Source organism: Daphnia pulicaria, chromosome 3 (assembly GCF_021234035.1).
Source record: "Daphnia pulicaria isolate SC F1-1A chromosome 3, SC_F0-13Bv2, whole genome shotgun sequence".
NCBI classification, from domain to species: domain Eukaryota; kingdom Metazoa; phylum Arthropoda; class Branchiopoda; order Diplostraca; family Daphniidae; genus Daphnia; species Daphnia pulicaria.
In genome coordinates, this window is record NC_060915.1 from 10200940 (window position 1) to 10215282 (window position 14343).

At 38.3% G+C, this 14343-nt stretch overlaps 2 protein-coding genes across 4 annotated transcripts; both read left to right on the forward strand.

Annotated features, from left to right (window-relative positions):
- Positions 1-1030: 1030 nt before the first annotated feature.
- LOC124329352 (putative fatty acyl-CoA reductase CG5065) lies at positions 1031-5015 on the forward strand. The gene is made up of 9 exons (XM_046788402.1): positions 1031-1156; positions 2642-2936; positions 3145-3393; positions 3533-3678; positions 3743-4048; positions 4131-4257; positions 4361-4477; positions 4536-4789; positions 4853-5015. The coding sequence occupies exons 2-9, from the start codon at positions 2742-2744 to the stop codon at positions 4977-4979; spliced, it is 1521 nt and encodes a 506-aa protein (XP_046644358.1). The 5' UTR covers positions 1031-1156; positions 2642-2741; the 3' UTR covers positions 4980-5015.
- A 445-nt stretch (positions 5016-5460) lies between these two features.
- LOC124328384 (general transcription factor 3C polypeptide 1-like) lies at positions 5461-13747 on the forward strand. 3 transcript variants are annotated; one of them, XM_046787147.1, is made up of 26 exons: positions 5461-5584; positions 5647-5840; positions 5913-6055; positions 6117-6363; positions 6438-6560; positions 6620-6736; positions 6811-6850; positions 6914-7289; positions 7353-7515; positions 7608-7799; positions 7862-7983; positions 8041-8322; positions 8378-8606; positions 8679-8996; positions 9080-9231; positions 9297-9516; positions 9579-9903; positions 9977-10140; positions 10214-10503; positions 10580-10948; positions 11009-11175; positions 11262-11401; positions 11492-12749; positions 12811-12914; positions 12981-13071; positions 13172-13747. In XM_046787147.1, the coding sequence occupies exons 1-26, from the start codon at positions 5506-5508 to the stop codon at positions 13318-13320; spliced, it is 6054 nt and encodes a 2017-aa protein (XP_046643103.1). In that variant the 5' UTR covers positions 5461-5505; the 3' UTR covers positions 13321-13747. The 3 variants fall into 3 exon arrangements, with proteins under 3 accessions (XP_046643103.1, XP_046643104.1, XP_046643105.1); XM_046787148.1 differs by having other exon boundaries at positions 11265-11401; XM_046787149.1 differs by having other exon boundaries at positions 9579-9897.
- Positions 13748-14343: the final 596 nt, after the last annotated feature.

Below are 14343 nucleotides of genomic sequence, written 5' to 3' on the forward strand. Positions count from 1 at the left end.
TAGTGTGTGTGTGACCCACAGCAGAACCCAAGGCAAACAAGGGAGTGATGGGGAGAGTGATTGAAAGACTTCTAGACGATGTTTGGAAAGAAATGTGTTGTGTTCTCTAGGGACCTGGGATTCACACAAGTTAGAAAATACCTGGCGGTTTGCCGACTACTGCGTGGTCCTTGAAACTGTTCCTTCCGAAAGGTGAAGCAGGTAAAAACAAAAAGTTCCTCGAAGGTCAATAAACGGTAGTTCGACCCCTTGGACATACGATGAGCCTTAGGCTGGCTAGCATTTTCCGATAAGGTTTACGCCTCATCTTTAAATGATAGGAAGAAAATGCGACAGTCAATTTTGCATATCCTTTTTAGCTGTTATGCAAAAATAAATTAGTCAAGCCATCTAGCCTTAAAGTTTATCCAAATTGGCGTCAACTGTGATTGCATCATACAAAACACACACACAAACACTACCACTCATACTCGTACCAAACACAAGGTAATTAAACGGTCAATTGGCAAATAACGTTCATGAATTGTATTCTACAGAGCTCGTTAAAAACAAAAGATCAACTTCCAGGAAAAAGTAGTCAAAAGTAACAATTTACAACGCCTAGTTTCTTGCTGCTGTTTGAATGGTTCTCCCATCCATTTATTTAGAACCCACAATGATTTCATAATAACTTTCTATTTTGGTCACTCTTCCCTCACACACAAAACCATTATGGGCATCAAATTACAACTGCTAGGAACATGGACCATGGACGTAAGAAAAGAAAAATGAGTTTTTTTATCGTCTTTGATAGCATATAGCATCTGACTGCTGGGAAGCAGTAATTGGAAACTTATTACGCCATTCGCAATCATTCTAGTAACACTTGATGCCCTTCAAAATTCAATCGTCTAGAAGACGTCTTGGATCTTGATTGGCTACTAGTATCAAAATAGGAAAATAGAATACCATTTCCTCGAATGCCGGTGGCTACTTTCTTGCCACCTCCCCCTCGATACCCTCCTCCCCCTCTTCAGTACCTACGCTGTGCTCAAGTTGTTTAGTTCAGTGCAATTCATTCAGTGGTCTGAGTATAACCTATTACGTTTCTTAAGTTATCGTGTGCGTGATCAACTTTTGTACATATTGGTGTTGAACGAAAGGATTATTTTAACACGTAAGCTCATTTAATCTAATTATTTTGCCGTCCATTAAATGACTTCATAGTCTTAAAATACCTAAAAGCTTCAATTTCTTTCGTGTGTTTAGAGCATAAATTGAATTTGGTTGCTTAGCGGTAAAACTTTTATAAAATGTAATACTTGCGCGCTCTTTCTGTTGAAAAACGTCAAGGGATTTTTCACATACAAACTCGATTCAATGGAACTTCCGGCTACTGATTTTCAGTTGAAATTGAAGAATTATTTTGTCTGTATGTGGATTAATTCTCAAGATCAAACGTTTCAGCTAGTTTTGTGCTTATTTTACGATTGTTGGGTTATTTTTTTAAACTGTTCTCCTCAAAATAGTGAATAATCTGATTGAAGACAAACAACCAAACAAACAAATCTGTCAAAAGTCTAAATCCAGTCTTCCACACGGTGTTCTTGGGTATTGTGTGGTCTAGAAAAGACTTCCTCTGAAAATAGTTTACCTGGGTTTTTCCGGTCTTTTTAATCACAAAAACCTTGAAAAAGTATTGCGTGTATTATTAAATCACGCATTGCAATACTGATAGGCGTCGACGAAACAGTAGAACACCGCACCGAAAAGGTGTAAATGACTCATAGTAGTTTCACCTTGTGCTGGTATAACCTAGTCCCTAAACAAAAATTTGTTTCGCGCGCGCGAGTGTAGAGATCTTCTAAAGAGTAACATCTGTCATCTGTGTTAGATGTTTCTTAACGGATTATTTTTGTAAAAATACTCAGAAAGGGTAATTCCCTTTCCCAGATTCAAACCTTCAAACCTTCTTTGCGGTACTGATGCGCTTTAGTAAAGCACTACTTTTTTGGCTTGACCACGTACAGTAGGTATTATGTTTAAACGTAAGTTATTATTTATGTTTATATGTAAGTTCCGGCGAGTAAAAATAATTAAAAAGTAAAAATCCCCCTACACACGGGAGTTTTTTTTTTACGGTGTTACCCAACAAGAATTTATGAGGGAAAATAGGGATTTCGTTCCATTCCAAAGGTTTTAAAGGATACTATCCTCCCCTTATATGCTAGACTACGTTTTGATGCCACTCGAAAAGTGCTTAGAAAATAAATACACAAAATAACAGATACTTTCTCCGTCAAGTCAAATTTAAAGACAAAGTTTGGCTCCTTTCCGGGTTCGGTTTAATGGTTATTTTCAACAATTTTCATTGAAAGTGCCAAAGAATAGTGGGATGTCAAGCGTAAAGAGAATTAATTCAGTGGAGAGTGTATTCCCATTACCCAGACCTTCCAACGTTACCTTATAAACTCAAAAAAATAACAGTTTCCCGAAATTCGAGCTGGTGATTCCATGCACGTTCACAAACTCGTGAATAAAACGTGCCTTTGTAGATAGAATTCATTTTCCATTCGAATACGTAATTGAGCAGTGAAGTGTGTGCTTATCGCATTTAAATTTCTAAGCATTTTGCCTCTTTTTCCTTATTTTTTTTCCTTAGTTTTCTGGATCCTATCTGCAGTGATATTCTGTTCTTTGAAGGTGACGAACACTTACGAAAAACTCCAAGAAGAATACCGAAAAAACAAACAAACACTGAAATGGCCGATTCCAATATTGTCCAATTTTATGAAGATCGCTCAATATTTATTACCGGTGCAACGGGTTTTATGGGGAAAGTTCTTGTGGAAAAATTGCTCAGATCCTGTCCGGGCATCAACCGCCTCTATGTACTGATGAGGCCCTCAAAGGGGAAAGAAGTTGCCGTCCGCCTTCAGGAACTTATCAGCAATGAGGTATAAATAACAGTTACCAAAACCGCGGATACTTCCGTGGAAATAATAACGTCGATATGAGGTTTCATCGCCGATGATCGATCAAAATATTGCGTCCACAAATAATTTTTTTCATATGAACGCAGCTATTTTGGTTTCATTCTAACCAACTGTGTGAAATAGAAGGTTTTCTTTCACACACTTAATTTTCAAAAAAATATGTTGATAGGTATTTGATTCACTTAGAAGAGAGCAATCCAATATGCTAGAAAAAATCGTTGCCTTGTCAGGAGACGTGACGCGGGAAAATTTTGGGTTGTCGCCCTCTGATTTGAATTTGATTATTGAAAATGTTTCGATTGTTTTCAACTTGGCCGCAACAGTCAGATTTGATGAAGAACTGAAGTCTGCCCTTCAAATGAACGTCAAAGGGCCAATGTACCTTCTGGAAATATGCCGCAGGATGAAAAATCTAGATGTAAGTAGTTTCTATCGAGTCGTATACATTAAATTAATATTGCGGAACAATATTGTTTTCGCATTAAAAGGTCATTGTACCGATAGTCAATGTTAATGTGATCACGCAACTTGGGTTTTGTTTCGTTCTTGTCCACTAGGCTTTTGTTCACGTTTCAACGGCTTTTAGTTTTGTTGACCGACAAGAAATTGATGAAGCCATCTATCCATCAAATATGGATCCAGTCAAACTATCCGAATTCATCGACGGTGCTGATCCTGCGCTTATTAGCAACATCACAACAGAGTAAGTCCATCAACACAATATAACGAGTTTCCGTTGAATCTTTAATGCAAATTTTACAAGTTAGACTCGTTGGTTCGTATCCCAACACGTATACCTACACGAAGCAATTGGCTGAACAGATTTTGGAACAGGAGTGTGGTGCTGTTCCGTTGGCAATTGTTCGGCCCTCCATCGTTACAGCGGCTCTTAGAGAACCTTTTCCCGGCTGGATCGACAATTTAAATGGTCCAACTGGATTGATTGCAGGAGGAGGGAAAGGCTTCATCCGAGTATTCAAAGTGGAAAACGCAGAATTTGTAACTGACCTGATTCCTGTGGACTTGTCTATTAATTTGATGATTGCAGTAGCGTGGCGAACTGCAATGTATAAGTGCGTGAAAATTTCATTTCCTAGAAACATTTTTACGTCACCTTCTTCAAAATTAGATTCACAATTTCTTTGCTCTATATAGACCAGTGAACCCTGAAGTCTACTTTAGCTCAACAAGTTGTGATAATCCTATCACATTCGGACAATTTGAAAGTTTTACCACTCTTGCCTGGAGGAAATATCCAACCAAAGACATGCTGTGGTATCCGGTATGGGATTTTTTTATTTAATTATTTTTATTTTCCTTTTTTAATCATCTGCCAAACTGTATGACTTTTGTTTGTTTTATGTATGAATCAAAATGTAACCTAGACATCGGAGTGCACCAACAAGAATTGGTATTATCAGCTCAATGTTATGTTGTGTCACATTATGCCTGCCGTTATAGCTGATTGTTATGCTCGATGCGTGGGTCAACGTGCAAATAAGGTGAGAATTCAGAATTCGTTTTACTAATTCGTGTGTCTAAAATACTTTTTTTAAACAGGTCCGTTTGTACAGAAAAGCTTTTCGTGCATTATCTGCGTTCGATTTTTTCTTTAGTAAACAATGGAAATTCGTTAGCAAGAACTCAGATGGAATTTGGTCAAAGATGTCAGCTAAAGATCGTCAAATCTTTTATTTCAATGTCCGAGATATTAACTGGCGTGCTTACTTCGAGACCTACATTTTGGGTACTCGACGATTTATTCTTAAAGATGATATCAGCACTCTACCAGAAGCAAAGAAAAATGTTGCAAAGTATAGAAATCAACAACTTTTGCTCAAACTTTTCGTGTCTTAATCATATCAATGTTTATTTAGGCTGTATTTACTGCGAAACTGCCTGCATATTTTCCTTTTTGCAATTTCCGTTATCGGTTTTTCATCAGTTTTAAATTTGATGAAATTCTTTTTCCGCAGACAAAATACTGCAAGTTATGATTTGTAGGTTGTATTTGTAGAAAATAAACGGCTAAGACGCTAACTAATCATATGTGCACAATGTAAATATAGTTGTAGCACCTCCATTGACAATATATTAAAGTTGAAAAACAAATGCAATCTGGCCTTCAATTAATTTAGATATATCTCTAAATATGAGCCAAATGAGTGTTGACTGTTGAGGATGACCGACGATATTTTACTTGGTATTTTAGTTTTTCTTTTGGTCGATTCATGCTTCATAGCTCTGGCCATGGCTTTGGCCAGAGCCAGAGTATTAGAATAATTCAAAAGAGAATCAAGTCAATCAACAATAATTCACGAATAATTCACGGTCAGTTACTCAGTTCACGGTGGGACTCTCGCGCATTTAGCGGTTTGCGCTCTGTATTTTTTTTTTAACATGCAAAGGGGATGCAAAGCCCAATGCAAAGCATAGATTCAGAAAATGGCAGCGTTGTCACGTTTTGTCAAGCAGACGACAGAAGTACTTTGGAAGTACGACTACGACAGAAAGGTTCTGAATTTTGAAAATGGAGTTTCCAGAAAACATTCCTGGAAACATTTTGGATGAAATTGCTCTAGAAGGGCTCGAAGGAGTCACTATTTCAAGTGTGTAATATATTTTAATCAAATATGTTAACATGGGACTATTTTCTTTTTAACATTTACAGCCCTCTGGATTCGACTAACAAAGCGAAAGAGCTTCTCCCTCGCTTTAGATGAACACTCAAAACGATTCATTTGGAAAATCATATGCAAAAATGATTCAATTGAAATGTTTTGTTTGGAAGTTCCTAGACCACCATTGATAGACTACAATCGATATGACAATGTGGATCCTGAACTTGAAATTATTTGTGAACCTGTAAGTAATTGCAATTGTAATGAATCAATCATCACATTTCCCTCAAAATTGTGTTGATGTATGTATAAACAGGAAGCTCTTCCTGAAGACATTTATCCAGTTTCTGCAGTTGAGGATAAAGCAAATGGAATACGAGGATCATGTGCAACTTACCATACAAGGCAAAATATAACTGCAGCGGCAAGAGCACTTACTTTGGAGGAAGCAATTTCAAAGTAAAACAGTTTGTGATTCAAGCTGAATCCATAATATTTCTTTGTATCTCAACTTATATAGACATGGTGAACAACTTGTTTTAGTTGCTTGTCAAGCATCTAGAAATGTTGCCTTGGCTGGAGTCCAAACAGGTGTTTTAGAAACTCTTGCAATCAATTCTTACATCATGCTAGAAAGAATTGGCAGATCGCGAGAGCACGGTGATGTAACACAGGGGAGACATGGGCTCAGTCGATTAAACATTCAGCCGAAGTCTGCTTTCTACTTCAGAAAGAGATTACTAGCAGACGGTCTAATTGTAAAACAGGTAACTTTTAATTTAGTTTTTGTTATTCACATTTTTCGTAGTAATTTTTTGCTTTATTACAACTTGATTTTTAGCCTATTTCCATGAGAATCGGCAATCGAAATGTTCTAGGAACACTTCTTCATATAACACGATTCTACACCTTGAGACTACCCAAGTTGCTTGATTTAATTAAACGACTTATTCAAATTCTTAAAGTAACTTCAAAATTCTTTGGAACATACGGTAGAATATTCAACAAATTACTTTTATACAGGAAGCTCCTCATTACATGCTTGATTACCAAAAGATAAGGACGAAGCTGAACACTTCTTGTCAACTTAAAAAAATCCTCGCTGCTAGCGAAATGCGGCAGTATGCAGTAGTTGAGTCGGTCAGTTCTCTTTTCCAATTTTTGATGATTAATTATTTTTCACCCCCTTACCCTGCTTGGTTTGTTTTCCTTAGGTACCGTATCGAAGTTATTATCCAGATGCGACGATTAAAGGTATTTGATTATTAATTATTATGGTATGACTGTATAATAAATTTAAGTAACAATTTATTAAAGATTGGAAAATGCGTAATTGTGACAACGAGAAACAAGTGAAAATTGTCCGGTTAATCGACCCAAACATCGATCCCGAAGCGCTCTTTCAAGGTGACGAAGCTCCCCCGGATGATGGATCTCTTTACAGTGAAGGTGAAGAAGAAGGTTCCTCTTCTGGAATCTTATCAAACGCTGTCGTTCAGAGACATCATCATTCTATTGCCCAACAAGCCTATGCATTTGTTGAAGCGAGCGGATCCGAGGGCTTAACACAAGGAGCTTTAGCAGAACAACTTGGTCTTAGTCAGCTTGATGCTCGTTCTACTATACGCTCCCTTACTCGTCTTCTGATGGTTGACTGTATTGTGAAAGAAGTAAAGAAAACTCGATTCTTTCTGTAAGTTACATAATATTTATTCCTGGTTGGTGCGAGAATAGTACACATTTTTGTATTTTACAGGTATGTTGCTAAAAATCATTTTGGTTCCAACGCTATCCGAGCGCAGTTTGAACAAGAGCAACAAAAGATCAAAGGACTGATGCAAGCCTCCAATGAGGTTGGTAGTGACGCAAGTTCATCATCCTCCTTGCCTTTCTTTCCCTCTCCAAATGTACAGTTAGAGGTAAGTGGATTAATTGAAATGAGAAATGAGAAAATTCTATGCGTGATACCGTAATTATTATGTTTATTCCTTTTTGTTAAAAAAAAAAATAGAAAGATGTTACTCTACGACACGAAGAGGTAGAAGAGGACGATGGTCTATTTCGTCCTAATGTTCCACGAGGAATTTTAGCTGAGGGAGAAACGATCTCTGATTTAACTCATCGTAGCCTGAGACGAGTCAACATTATTCTCGAAGCCATTCGCCAACATTTGGTGATTGAAGAAATTGGCGTTTTACTCAGAGTAAGATATTCTTGTTTGGTGAATTCTGTTCGATTTCGTTGTAACGTTTTGATTACTTTCAGCTAATTACAGCTGAAGAGGCTAAGGAAGGTGTAGATGCCCGAATGGATCGTCGCTCACTTAAACGTTTACTAGCTCGTTTATCGAATGAAGGGCAGTTGAAGAATATGCGAATCGTCCTTCGGTATGTTTATTGCCAATTTATTTAAAATCTATATTATTAATTATTAACGCATTGAAGGTGTGGTGATCGGGAACGCGCCCTTAATTTCATCTGTCAGCCTGGTATTGATCAAAACAACAGTGTGATTCGCTCGGCAATCGATCAGGCAAAAATGAAGCTCTTTTGCATGTCTAAACACAAATACAACCGTAATACAGCGGCAAAGGCTGAAAAAACGCAATCAAAATCTGACAAGCTAGAATTTAACGATAATTCAGTTCCATTGGATACATCTCTATGTGACAGCGTCAAACAGGTCAAAGAACAATTGCCTAAAGGACAAGTCCAGGGATCAAAAAGGTAAGACATGTAGTTACAAGTGAAGTATTTCTTTCTAATAAAAGGTTTTTTTTAGTTTCCCTTTCAAATTTGTTCACGGTACTAACAGCGGGAAAGTATACGGAACTGAGCCTAAGTGCGTCCGCGCGAAACAAATCCACACCCTTTTATATTATCTTGTTTATGGATACGACGGTGAGCTCATAAGTGATCAAACTCAGGCAAGAGAAATGCTGAGAACGCAAAATCCTGTCCTAAACGGCCTTGATGATGAAATGTTTGACGATCTCCCCGATATTTATAAGGTAATTTCTATAAAACAGCTCTTTGTCGATTGATTTTTTAAAACAGACTATCCCACATTTGTTTCTTGATAGACTGAATTAGGATGGCAGACATTCATTGAACCCCTGCCAGAGCACAGAGGATGGCCTTGTGGGTGGTCTTTTCTTTGCGACATTCTGCTCCGTTTGCCTGTTTCAATTTTTCTGAAGGTGGTCAATATCACTTATCAGATTGATGGGCTTGAAGCTTATATCAAACATCCTATCAAACAATACGTGCTCCTTAAACATCTCCCAATGGATTTGCGACAAGGACTCATTTTCGCTCGGAAGTATATTTTCAGCGTTCACGAAGTCATCACAAATTTAGTTTATCTCGGACTTGCTCAATTTGGACCGCACAGCCTTAAGGTAACGTCTTTAATCTGAAACTATGTTTTTTACGTTGATGTTGATGATTTTCACCGCTTTACATCTGCAACGATTGGTAATAGGAAAAGGACCAAGTTTTCATTTACTTGAACCGGAAAACAACTATAATGGATACGACTACCTCCAATCCTGGATATCATCACATCACACGTGATATGGAATACGAAAAGAAGACTTTTGTTTTTGACTCGATGAAACACGTTGAAAAATATTGGTAATTCAGTTTTTAAATGTTACTTGACATAGCAAGTATAATTTTTTTATTCTTTTGTTCGAAAGGTACGAAGTCCAGACTATTTGTTACAACACTCTCTTGGGCAGTCTCAGTACTGTGGCCGGTCAAAGTATAACACTTGAAATGTTAAGAAAAAAACCAGCCATGATTGAAGCGATGAGAATGCGTGAACCCCACGAAGCTCCATTACTAGATACAGGTGAAGTGCCTGGAGATCATCTTGGTGCTGCAGGATTTGATTCGGCTTTCTTCGCCCATTTGAAGGTATGAAAAAATGTGTTTAATGTTCACAGTTGCGTTTTAGCCTGATCATTTTTTTTTTGCAGAGGAATTGGACTTACAACAAGTCAACAACGATGATCAACCGATTGGAGATGCAAGTTAAGAAAACGGGTAATGGAAGTAAAACAGCCAAGTCACCGCAAACGAAAACGTCCAATCCATCCACTGCTCCGGGTCGGCTTGCTAGTTTGCGAGACAATGCTGTTCGTTTTACTCAATGTACTACACAAGACGGAACAAATTTAACCATTCCTGTGACTGTTGTCGAAAACGAAACCAATCCCCGAAATCTAAAGAGGAAGCGTAATGATAGCAAGAATTCAACTCCAACTGTCCGTTGGTCTAAAGTTGGTCCCAAAAGAAGCAAAGGTCATATCAAGTCTTGTACAGTGTGTGATTTTTCAATTTAATCTTCATTCCTTTATGTTGATGCCCTTTACAGTTTCAACAAAACCTGCATCAAAGGTCCGAGTGGTTAAGCCTCGAAAGAAACGAGGCCCACGTCGTCCATACTACGATGATAAGGACAGACAAGCTCTGCTTTTGATGCGACGTTTGCGCGTAACCTGGTCAGCTATGGAAGACAGCTTCCTACTTATGTGTAAAGTATGTTGATAAAAATCATTAACCTTCCTTTCGGAACAGTTCAAGTAAATATAAATTTGCTGAACCATTTCAGGTTGCTGGTACTTACATTCACGGAAGTCTTCGACATAGTGTACCGTTCATCATTGTGAGAGATTGCCTTCATGAGACGTATCCTGAATCTCGCAATAAGACCTCAAGGGCTTGCCAACGACGAGTTGCTTACATGATGCGAAATCCTACGACAGAGTATCAAGTCGTAAACGCATATCAGGAACTTGAGCAGGATCCCGAAATTGAGGTAGTTTCTGGAGGAGGGCCAATCACTAAAGAAGATCGTAAAAATCACGGAGTTGAAAAAACAGAAGAACTGATCATTGCTCGGTAAAAATTTTGGCCTTTGAATTGAGTTTCACTTTGAAGTGTGTTTCTTATGGTGTATGTCAAATTCGGAGTATAGGTTTCGGAAGCTGTTAGAGTACCTGAAACCCCGATATTCACAAGGAGGAAATTCTAGCGCTATTCCCGGTCTCAAACTGCCCAACACTATTGAAGAATTCAACCAGCAGTATGAACTGACCTACTCGTTGGCAAACTTGCGACATCGCCGACCCATTTCGGAGGTCAATAATGTAGTCGACGTAAACGTTTCCGTTGTCTACAATGTTATTCACAGCTCAATGTGCACGACGGAAGACAAAGCGTCCTGGGGATTCCATCTATTCAACATTTACCAACAGTATCCTGATAATTTAGTCCGCTCAACTCTCGCCAGAATGAAAAACGACATGATGATCGCGCAGAGAAAACGCGCAATTTCTCTTATCAGGTAAAAACATAACTCTTGGTGTTGAATGAACTGCAGTTTAATCAAATTCGTCTGTTCCAGGAATAAAAAATTTTCCGAGATGCCACTAAGTGCGGTGCCATACAAATTGTCCATTACGTACATTCACCTTTTCCTTTCCCGATATCAGTATCCAGTTTTCCATTGCTCCTACCAACGTCTACGAGCAATCTTAGACGAAAAACAAAAAATTCCTCCTGCAAGCAAAGGTAGGCATTCTTATATCTTTGAAATGTGAAGATATGATATTCTATTCATGCATTATTATTGTTATTGATTTTTTTTCTTTATTTAGAAGACTGGCCCGGAGTTGAGGTTAGCCGAATTCATGAGGGAGGTAATGCTGCTATGGTAGTCTCACTATTTGCTATCGGTATGGCTCGACTTCGCTTTGTCATTCCAGATCAAATTATTATTTTTGATCCAAAATTGAAGGTAACTTAAATTCTCCGAATAACCACCATATTAAGCACACACACACACAAAATAAATTAATAAAAAATAAAATGGTTATCGATTGTGTAGGAGCATCCAGAAGAGTTTGACAACTTGATTAAACGTTACAACAACTGGGTCAAAGATGTTGATACGGCAGCCCAAAATGTTAACAAAGAAGACAGAACGCAAATACAGCGACGTCGACTAGGAATGACGACAGCCGCTGCGACTAGTGCAATCACTGCAATTCCGAAATTGATGAGCACGACTGACGTCGCTGCCTCAGTAAGTCATGAAGAATTCATTCAACCCACACTTCGCGAAACGTCAATCAGTGCCTTTGAAACGATAACTGGGGCGAGCAACGACAGAACTCAAAATCAACTAATAATGCGCACAGCCTCGCGAATCGGTCTTCACATGTTGCGAGAAGATATGACGCAAGATACCCAATCGCTCAAGAACCAATCGACACCTCACATTCAGCAGGAGCATTTCGTTATCAATTCATGCAAAGTGTATGTCGACCTGAGTTTGCCGAAATCGTCGTCTGAAGGCTGGCTGTTCATCAGTCCTAAGAAGAAACAAGAAATCATTGATACCATTCCTACCACTGTACCCTTTTCTCACACTCTTCCGGATCAAGCTTACGAACAACTGTACGAACGAATGGAATGCAGTGAAAGTGCTAAAGATGATGCAGCTACAATATTGCAGTTGATCACTAGTAAGAAAGAAATGGGGATCATTGCATCAGAACTGCCACACATAGTGGGTGACTTGGATGATCCATCCTTCACATTGGAACAACACATGTCGTTGCTGACGGAGAGTCAAATTGTGCAAAAGGTTGGTGTGGTCGCTCAACGTTTCGTTTCAGTTTATCATATCGATCCTTGGGTCATCAAATCGTTCCGATTATTGAGAAGTGGAAAGGAAAAACTAGAGCCCTTTAATGATGATCATATAGTAAGTAGAAGAAACGATGAAAAATCTCAACCAGAAGAAATCCAGATGGTAGAGACAACTCCTAAAACCAAACAAAATCCTGATGAATCACAACCACAGAGTCAAACTGAGGAAACAGAAGTTGACCAGTCGGAAGACATTCAGATTGAAGAAACACCTCCGGGTACTGCTGATGGCACTGTTGCAGAATCTGCAAACGAGGCAGTTTCAGGCCGTCGTAAAAGAAAGGTCTCTACTTACTTTCCGCCTTCAAAAAAATCCCATACCGTCGATAACTTGGGAACAAAGGATCGGATCGATCTTTTAGTAATGGTCAAACCTTGGGTCAAAATTGACGGAGGTCTCAACCGTCGTGTCCTGGATCGTTTGCTCGGAGGTTTTAATATTTTTTCTATTTTTACAAAGAACTTTCCTGATTTAAGTATCTTTACTTTTAGGATTACTTTCTCATGTGCTTTTAAAACCGGGATCTAATATTGGACAGTTGGCCGAACGTTTTCATCCAGCCCTTCAGCCGTTTCAAACTAGAGAGTTGGTGGAGGTAAATTAAATTAGCATTCCGTCCATGTATTTTTATGTGACATTTCGACTTTGAATTATGATTCAGATATTAGAGAAAATTGGATGCGTAGAATTTTATGGCATCAAGAAAACGGGCAAAGCTGGCCCCTTTGCAGCGCGGACCACACTTGAAATTGGTAGGTTTTAATCGACTGAATCGAAGTTTAGATTGTTAGTTTCCGTTATTAAAAATTCAACAAGGGAATATGTTAATAACTTTTTTGATTGTTTTTGAAGTTGCTCTTGATAGATTTGCCCGTGATCAAGACATTTATGTCGACCCTAAAACGGAAGCCATCCTACGACTGGGTGAGTTCATCGGCGACAAAAAGTACGAAAAAGATTACATCCCAAAATGCAGTTGTCACAGCAACGCGGACAGTTAGAAGGTGATATTGTTTTTCGAATTAATGCGTTTCACTGAAAATTACAAATACTCATGAAATGAAATTAAAATATTTCAACTTAAATTCAACCTATTCGCGTTAAACCATCGATTTGTTACAACAAATTTAGTTTACGGAACTAAAAATGCCAAGTCATTGTTCCTCATCACCTTATGTAAATGCTTTCTAATCCCGAGTCACAATTGACCTCAATTTCGGTAGATTCAAGGGAATCTTTGTAGATAATTTAATGTAATTCGACCTTGCTTAGTTACATAGTACTTGAGTTACATGTTTTCTGCGTGATCACTTTTTGCATCGAAGGATTTATTTTTATCTATCTTGGTTTATGCTTCGTCACTAGACCCACCGTTGTGCCTGTACAGCCTTGTATGAAATGATGCAAAAATAGTACGTTGAAATTTCATTACTTTCATTTGCTTGAGCGATCAAAAATAATTTGATAGTTGAATAGTAAAAACGCATTTATAATAGCATGTAAAGAGTATTCAGGCAGATTTGTATACGTGCGTCATCTGAGTAAAGTTGCCCTTGATCCCGACATACCGGAAAGATGAAATAGCCCGTGAAACTTTCTCGGTTTCTTGATGCATGGCTCATGAGTTTAAAGCGAAAGCGAATCTTTGGCCGTGATTTTCGTAGACATCATTTCATGCTATAGTCATGTGACCAAATCTTCTTCGATTTCACTTGGCTACAAACTGGGTATCCATTTGTATAATTCCGTATTATTTATCAATAAGAATTCCCTGCAGTCCATGTAAATCCCCGTAAATCCCCGCTTTTGTTTTTTTGGATTCTTGTATTGAAATATTTGTACCGTCTTGAGGGATGAGCTAAAGATAGCATTGTACTGGCGTTCGACTGTCATAAAATTTTAGAAGACGAAATTGGCAACTAACTGTAGCTTTTACTGAAATAGAGGAAAAACTAGGAACTTTGTAGGAGGTAGAACCGGATGGAAAGTTTAAAAAGTGGCGCCAGAAACCACAGGCAGCTTCT